Raw genomic sequence first — 9,395 nt, forward strand, 5'->3', positions numbered from 1 at the left:
TAAAAGAGACAGGCACTCCAAAAAAGCGTCTCATACATAGGGTGAATACAAGAGCAGCAGCCATGAGCAGTGTGAGAAAGAAGCTTTGTTGTTTTTTTACATTAAAGCATGTTAACATGTCCTGGTACAAACACAAAATACAATTATGAAAATGCTAGATAACAGTTCCCATTTAAAGATGACATATTTTCACTTTGTATCAATATTATTGGAACGTAGAGGATTTATTTGATATATCGATCCAGATCAAAGTGTTTTTGCACCCTTTTCCTCTCACTTTTTCCTTCACGTGAGTGTGAGCGTGCATGTGGATGCTTTTTCGTGTGCACCTGTATGTGTGTGAGTGCGCACATGTCTATTAGATCAAATCTATCAGAGCAGGTCATTACCAATTCTCAGGACAATTTCTGATCCTCGCCCTGTTCTGGCGTCAGAAGCCACCAAGGTCAGAGGCCCACGGACGCCGAGTGCTCCTCATGTTACACACATCACGTCTGACATGGCGGCGAGATAGGCCTCACCGTGGTAATTATCATATCACTTTTCAACCAGCAGATACATGGAGCTCTGATAATGTAGCATTAATGGGAAATGCATACGAGGGGAGCGATCAATGGACAAATGACCCATAACGAGGTGCCGGACACTCAGCAATAAACGCCAACATTTATATGAACCAAACGACTGTGATAATACAAGCTGATTGGGATTAAGTTTCCAAATTATGTTGCCACTTGAACTCATGTGCACGGCTTTGATACATTATATCTTGGGTTTCAAAAACATGAGCAATTGGAAAATAAAATAAACAAACATCTCATCAAGAGAATGGCTGGAAACAAGTTAATATCGTAGCAACACATGATCAGTGGCAGAGTCGCTTTAAATCAGTGGGAAGCAATGGATGGATGGATGGATTAAAAAAGGGGTGTTTGTGTCCTGTGTTTTAACCCCAAATACAATATTTTTCCGACGTAGTCGTACTAAACCAACTAAACTCAACTGTCATGTGACAGTGTCATGTGAGTTGTCATTTGACTGACCAGCAGATCCAGTAATTTGATTCCCTGGAAATCCAGACTTTCCCCATGGGAACAAGACAAGGTTTCATGGACTCAAACCTTTTATCATCCATGTCTTCCTCATTATATACAGTATATATATATTTTATCTCGAACCATCAACACCATGTTGAAAAAACAAAACAAAAACGTAGTCAAATCTATCAGAGTAGAACAACATACAAAAAAGGTTGCATTCAAGAAGGAGCAGGCAGAAGCATAATGCTTATAATAAATACTCCTCCTTTCTTCATAATATCAGATTATTACAAAACCAAAAATATACATATAACTGTTGGTCCATTTGAAAATGAAATAACTAATTATTTTCTTAGCAATTTTCTGCTACTTGGCATACTGGTGCATTTTTAAGAAAAAAGAATCTGTTCAAGGTGGGGACATTTGACGCAATCCATTTTGCCCTCAAGTCTCTTCACAGGAATTGTTTTGTTGAAATAGGATTAAAACATGTGAATCTTGTTGTTCAAAATACGTTTTACAGCGTTGGATCATTTCATGTCTTTTAAATCTGCATTTGCTTCAACTTTCACCTAAATGTTCATCTCTCCATTCAACAGTCCATCCACTCATCCATGCATCTGCATTATGGCGTTATCTGTCTCCAGACCTGCTGTCCTTTCTCCGTCATTCTGTCAATTAGGCATGCTTCATTTTGTCAACACTGGACATTTTGACTGTTTGGTAGTCCCAACATCAGTTAACCAGCCTGCCTGTCTCAACTCTCCCCTAATTTCTCCATTCTGTCACTTCTTGACTCCATCCATCAGCACACACCCCACGCCCTGCATGACAGTCATCTTAAAATATAACTGCTAAAAGTCTACTTCAATTTAATGGATCATAAGGCTGCAGCGTGAATATTTAGTGTGTGTGGCTGCCGCCTGGAGATTTAATCCGGTGCTGCATAATTGATGGAGAGACATTGGAAAACTCACAGATCATTAAATGTGATAGCAGATTTGCCAAACACTTTTCAGAATAGTTTATGCTCAATGTACAAAGCCTGTCAGGACTATATGTTTTACAGAGAGACAGCTCCTGGAAACTGGAGATGATGACGATGATGATGATGATGTACTTCTTTATCCAAACACTTAAACTGACTTACTAAGGCAGAGGACTCAATATTATGGCCGCATGTCCCTTGCAGAATGGTTCCGCAGATCAGAACATATCAGGCCTTTAATAAAACCGTTATATTAAAAGGTTCCAGCTTCTCAATGTGAGCCTTTACTGCTTTATAAAAAAAAAAAAAAAATTGACACACATTATTTCATTTGGGGTTTTTTGTCTGGAAAAAACAGCGGGAACTTATGACGGTCCTTTCTCACTGTTCTAGATAGAAAAGTCAACCTTGGACAAACATGATTATTATCTGCAGCCCTAATAGCAAGACTGTTTTGGTTAAAATGATTGTAACTCGTTTATCCTTCATCCTCCTCACAACCAAACCCCATGCATCCTCACCCCCGCCCTGAGCCTCTAACCTGGATCTTGATTGGCCAGCTGAAGTTGGACATATAGACGTAGAAGGTGATGTTGTGGTGAAGTCTGAAGTTGAACTTTTCACACGAGAAACTGTCCCGGTGCTCCTTGATGTTGGTCCTCGCGATGATGGGCATCTCCTCCCCTGAGATGGTGCCAGCTGTGAGAGGCAGAGAGCAGTTTAAGAAAAATACAGTACAACAGAGCGAAGAATCAGGATAATTTATCGGGTATAAAAAATAAAAATAAAAATCAATACTGTAACAGAACTATTTTGCCATTCTTGCATCAGTGTCCATTTGGCGGGCAACCAGCCGAAGCTGTGGTGACGTAGACCAGTGATTCCCAAAGTGGGGGTCGGGACCAGAGGTGGGTAGTAACGAGTCACATTTACTCCGTTACATTTACTTGAGTAAGTTTTTGAAAAAATTGTACTTCTAGGAGTAGTTTTAAATCACTATACTTTTACTTTTACTTGAGTAGATTAGTGAAAAATAAACTGTACTCTTACTCCGCTACATCAGGCTACAATGAGCTCGTTACTCGTTACTACGCGTCATTGTTTTTACCCCATCGTACGTCTCATTTTAATGTTTTATTTTGGCAGAGAGAGTCTTCCGCTGAAGGCTCTACCACGTGCCTGTGCTTAACCAATCACACGTCGTTGTGCAATCACGTGACCATACTCGTTTCAGCAGCGGGACAGGTTAGCTTTACAGTCGTAGCAAAGCAAAGACGTCATAATCAACGTCGCCAAGGCAACGCAGACCCCCCCCCCCCCTCCGCCTCATAGTGAAAGCATGGTTAAACAACAAGTGTGAAACAGCAGCTACGTTATGCAGCGTGTTAGTGTCGCCAAAACAAACGACATGTGAGCGTTCAACAACACAACATCAACCTGAGGAGACGTAGCGGTAGTTTTAGTTTTGCTGTGGATAGGTGGTGTTTGTCTTTTAGGTTACATACAGTATGTTTTACACATGCAGTATCCATCCAAATTTGATGTGACAAGTCTCTCAAGTAAGCTATTTTGTAATTAATAAATTAATTTTAATTTATTTTATTGATTGGATGAACTATAGTTTGCCTAAATATGATTATTTGTATTTTTGTCGGTCTGATTGCTGGGTGTTAAGAAATAAATCAGACATTAGCCTACTCAACAACTCACTAGCCTACGAGTAGTTTTTTCATCAAGCACTTTTTACTCTTACTCAAGTAATTATTTGGATGACTACTTTTACTTTTACTTGAGTCATATTATTCTGAAGTAACAGTACTTTTACTTGAGTACAATTTTTGGCTACTCTACCCACTTCTGGTCGGGACCCACAGGGGGTCGCGAGCCAGAGAGGGGGGGGTCGCAAGTTGATTTCCAGAAATAAAATAAAAATTTAAAAACTATTAGAAATAGCATATGTTAGCCATGATTTCAACACAAGATAAAACTGTTGTGTTATTTTGTGTTGTCAATATGCTCGTGTTTGGATACGCCTATAGTGCGTGCGCGGTTGCGCGCAATGTTTATATACGTTTATAATGGGGGGGTCGCAAGTCACTTGCACCGTTACTTTGGGGGTCGTGGGCTGAAAGTTTTGGGAACCCCTGACGTAGACAATATTTCTTCAACCCGACTGAAATCATTCTGATTAGAGATTCCAACTAAAGCGTTCAAATGGACGCTAAATAAAGTGATCCAATCAGATGTGTGTGTGCATCCCCCAAAGTGTCTAATAATCGCAATAAGGGAGGTGAACAACTTTGTTCGGCCCTTTCGACCATCAACAACCGTTACATCTTGAAAGGCCTCCAACAAAGAGAAGCATCGGCCACAGACCAGTTTAGTTTTGCTACTGCCGTGTTTCTGTCCCTCCCAGAAGCACGAGGATAGGAACCTACCCAGAATACCCAGTGGTCTGTCTACTGATAGGACTGTTCACACTTATCACAGTTTGTTTCTGGTTGAACCATGTGGAAATGAACGAGCAGCACTGTTCAATGGTAATATTGGATTTACAGAAATGTATAAACAAAACAAGGTTTCATGGACTCAACCTTTGTTTATCAGCCATGTCTTCCTCATATATTTAATAGCATAATGCTTATAAAATCCTGCCCCTTTCTTCATAATAAAAGATTATTACAAAGCCAAAAATGCACTAATATGATAGCTGGCAGTCCATTTTGAAATTAAATAAATAATTCACAAAAAAATGTCCAGCTACCTGGTGCACATTTTCTGTTTGAACATTTTTGAAATAAAAATCTTTGAGGCGGGGACATTTGACGCAATGCATTTTGCATTGCAGTCTCTTCACAATAGTTGTTTTTATTTAAATAAAAAGATGTTCAATGGTAATATTGGATTTACAGAAATACATATAAATACTGTATATAATTAAAATATTTATTTTCCATCATTTATGTAATTTGAGATGGCCTCAGCGTTAAGAGTTGGAGACACTAAGCGGTGAAGCCTGACAGATTACTGCCTGTAGTCTTTAACGAGCTGCCTGATAATGAACAGGCAGCAGGGGTATGGAACAGGAATGTCCACAGGTGTCCCAAAGTACGTTGTAAATGTCAAAATAGTCTTTTTTTGCATCTGGATCTTATTGTTATCGTACTCGATGCAAAATTGTCTTACACAGAAATGTTACTATATTGCAATAAAAAACTACATTTGGCATAATTTCTATGAGTAAAAGTAACGGATTTTGGATGGGTTAAGGACTGTGGCCCATCACTGGGAACACATGTAAAGATATTTTACACAGAAAGTGGTAAGCGAGCAGGTTGAGTGAAAAAAGTCTGGATTTTAAAATGTTGATTTTGTACCTTTCATCTCACGCAGCCAATTGTGCCGGAGACACCTCGCAGTAATTCAGAGCAATGCGTTTAAATTTATCTCAGTGCTGAAGTGGTCTCATTTCAGTATCCTGAATCAGCATGTGTAAATGACTGAGTTTTTCCGACGTTAAAATAATAAAATATTTCCATCTCCTGCTGTATCGGGGCCATTAAGCACTCCGTAGTAGACTGCACACAATTGCACACACAGAAAAGGCCTAATCCCAAAGTAAAAGAGGCTCTGGGCCCCGAGACACTGAAAGCAGAGAGCTTTAGTCTTAACTGAAATCAGGAGGAGAAATGTGTAAAACAGCCTAATGCTAACATTTTAAAACAGCTTCTGATGCGTTTGTCAGGAGGGGGGGATCTCCAGGAGGCGAGCAGGAAGTGGATCTGACCATTAAACTGGAAGACACTAATGAAAGATACTGACTGTGTGATATCTTTAAGACTGCTAAGTGACAAAGCTAAACAACCAACCACTGCATTAAATTCAAGTCAAATGACATGTTATATCGCAGCTCATTTTGTTACATTAGACAGTACTGAAATGTCCCATTATAAAAACTAATGGGGTGTTTTTAAAGAGAAGATTGCTTTTAAAGGTCTCATATTATGCTTATTTTCAGGTTCTTTCTTATATTTTAAGTTTCTACTAGAACATGTTTACATGCCTTAAGGTTTCAAAAACACATTCTTTTTCACATACTGTCAGTCTAAATATGCCTGGATTTACACTCTGTCTGAAACGCTGCCTTTTAGCGCCTGTCTCTTTAAAACTCACTCTCTTTGAAAAGCTTGATTTTGCGCCTGTCTCTTTAAGTCCCCCTACAGAAAAATTGGATTGAAAATGGATTGAGTGTTTTGATACTTTTATGGTATTCATATAGATTTTACAATAAGGGACCTTTAACTGTTTTTAGTAATGTTATGTTCTCTATTTAATTACCATTTAAATGTCTGATTATAGTCTAATCAGCCAAAATGAGTCAATTTACCTGTGGGATGAGATTTGTTTTGCTAGGCCTTTCATTTGTTAATGGACTTCAGAGAATCAGAAGATCAAGCACTAGAATTATTATTAATATTAAGTATAAACAAGAGAACATGCTCTCTACCTGTTGAGCTTAAGGACCAAGTGATGTTGAGGTTGAAGTTGTTCGAGGCATTGATGGACATGTCGAGGTTCTTGTTGGCCTTAACACAAAGACAAAAGAAAAGACATGCAAGGCTGGTGTTACTGAGCTGGACATAAACAGCAACACTGATATGGATCTAAAGTGGAAGTGTTACACTGTGGGGGAAGAAAATTAGGAAAGCAGAAGATGCAGTCAAACACGATATGTTGACTGCTGGGTGGATTTTGCAGTTCCTGTATATACCTTTTATAAACTTATTTTCCCTCCAGGTTGCCGACCTTTTGCACTTTGTGTACATTTATAAAGTCCAATTGGAGACTGTTACTTGAGCCTCTCCATGTTCTGCTCAACTGGGGTCACCTAAGGCGTATTTAAATCTATTGGCCTCTTTTTATGTCATTCTATTGATTTTGTCTGCAATGGTGCCTCAAAATTCCACTTTGAGTTGTATCTGAACACAGCTTCAGGCTGTTAGGAAGAAAAACACGTCCGATAAAACTCAAGATCACTGTTGGCAGCAGATTCCTACATTAAGAGAGTTACAGTTCTTTAGCTTCTTTTAAAAAGCTTCTTCTAATACTTATGGAGTGGAAATCATCTACACCACCAAAAGCCTCCAGGTGGCTTTCTGATATTAGGATGTTTCTAACATTAGGAAAAAATCTAATTCTCCCTCAGAGGAAAAAGCTTCTTCTTTTGGGGCATCCTGGTGACCAAATTGTCCTCCTGCACATCAAGTTTCTTAAGATATTGACCTGTTCAATTTCAGTTGCGGGTTTTTGTCTCATTGACTTGAATGTATTTTACTAGATAGGTCAAATTAATTTAACAAAGTCCCGATACAGAGTATAAAAAGAAGACAAGTCCAACCAATCAGTCGTTTGATATTCTGGTTTAAGGGATTTACATTGTCGGGATATTGCCTGACATCCGTTGATCCAGATGTCCCTCCCCTCTTACTATTGCCACTATCGGGGCTTAGCATCACCCAGGACTGTTGGGATTGGTTTAAAGCAATACAGTCAAGCCAGAGCACCCCTCCCCTCCCCTTGACCAGAATAGACAGACGTTGAATCATACTCCATCGCTGACACAGCACTGCAAAATAGTCGCTTGATGTTAAGATCAGAAGTGTGTCACAAGTATGAGATATATTAGTCTGATTTACTTGGAAACACTTCCGGTTTTCATTCTAGATTAAATGTAACGAGGAGCAAAAGCCCCAGCCCCCCACCGGTGTTACCTGTTCAGGTGTAGCCATGAAGTTGATGCTGGTGTAGTGGCGGTCATCTTCCTGAAGCAAACTGAAGGTAAACTGGTAATCGATCAACAGGTTGTCTAGACGGCGGCGAGAGAGACCGACAGGAGAGAGAGAGAGAGGCAAAAGGAATCTAGTCAGAAAGTAATCCAGTGCTGCTTTATTAATTTTATAAGTCAGATGGTCTTTGGGGCGACGCGTTTGTGTAACAATAAGGTTCTTTCTGGGGTTTGTTTTCATTTTTGGTGTTATTCAGTCAAAATGCCAATTCCAAATAAAACCTCCACTCCAGCTCTTTTTATTGACGACGCCGTGAAGCGCAGACAGATTTATGAAAGTCAAAACACAGACGCTGCCTGCGAGTCGATACTCAATTAAATGATTAAAACTACAGTGGTGGAGTTTTGGTCAAAGATGTCAAGCAGTGACACAATAAACAAGGAGAGCTTATGTGTGTACGATCACGCACACAGATATGTTTTATAAATATGAACACCAGCGCTCCAAATCAGGATGCCATTTTCTTAGACAAGCCAACGGTCCAATCAATAGAACATGAGTGAGAGTCCATATAATCATGTTCTATCAGAGATTTAATCATTTTTTGAAAGCAGCTCCTATTGAGTGTCTGGAAGCTGCTTTTATCAGCGAGACAATGACCAATGTATAGAGGGGGAATCACAGTGATTCAACATCTGGACAGACAGCAGGAGCAATGCTGGGTCACCTTGTCTGCCTGCGATGGGGGGGGGAGGGGGGGGAGGGGGGGGGGACACAGGAGGAGAGAGAAAAGAGGGAATCAGAAGAGAGAGCAGCTATGTGGCCATGAGAGGATACAGGGTGAGAGGATATTTTAAGTTAATCAGCGTGACTGCTGAGTGCTAACCCTTCAGGGCAATCCAGTGTGTCTGTGTGTGAGTTGGTGTGTGAGTGTGTGTGTGTGTGTGTGTGTGTGTGTGTGTGGTGTGAGATGCATCCAGGGGCAGCTCAGGTAAAACAGACTCAGACAGGCAACAATAATATAATAATTCTTTTAGCTGAAAGAGAAGCTTTTACACTATAGGTCCGTTTATTTATTTTTTATAGCTGTGGCCATCAATTTCAACAGTTATTGTTGTTTTATATCTCAATATCATAATTATTAGTTATATTCCAGTAGGTCAGTTAATGGGAGCTGCTAGACAATCAGTTAAAGTGAAAATGAGGGAGAAAAATCACCAAAAATGCCCTGACATGTCTTAGCAACACAATTCGACTTACTTAATACCATTTAAAAAATGCAGCTTTGCATTGCTGCTTGCAAATGGGAAATAGATAGTGTGGGCCTTTAAATTCTTTGTTTTGTTGCCCGCAATTAGCCAATCACGGCTCAGCCTGACACAGACTATTTCAACAGTTATTGTTGTTTTATATCTCAATATCATAATTATTAGTTATATTCCAGTAGGTCAGTTAATGGGAGCTGCTAGACAATCAGTTAAAGTGAAAATGAAGGAAGAAAAATCACCAAAAATGCCCTGACTTGTCTTAGCAACACAATTCGACATTTAAAAAATGCAGCTTTGCATTGCTGCTTGCAAA

At 39.6% G+C, this 9,395-nt stretch overlaps 1 protein-coding gene across 1 annotated transcript in view; it reads right to left on the bottom strand.

Moving 5' to 3' along the window:
* atrnl1a (attractin-like 1a) overlaps window positions 1–9,395 on the bottom strand; it is a 287,103-nt gene that overhangs the window by 132,109 nt on the left and 145,599 nt on the right. The window contains 3 exon segments of the mRNA XM_032542162.1: window positions 2,570–2,727; window positions 6,536–6,614; window positions 7,800–7,894. Coding sequence (XP_032398053.1) covers window positions 2,570–2,727; window positions 6,536–6,614; window positions 7,800–7,894 — 332 coding nt within the window.

This window comes from Etheostoma spectabile, chromosome 17 (assembly GCF_008692095.1).
Source record: "Etheostoma spectabile isolate EspeVRDwgs_2016 chromosome 17, UIUC_Espe_1.0, whole genome shotgun sequence".
Lineage (NCBI taxonomy): Eukaryota > Metazoa > Chordata > Actinopteri > Perciformes > Percidae > Etheostoma > Etheostoma spectabile.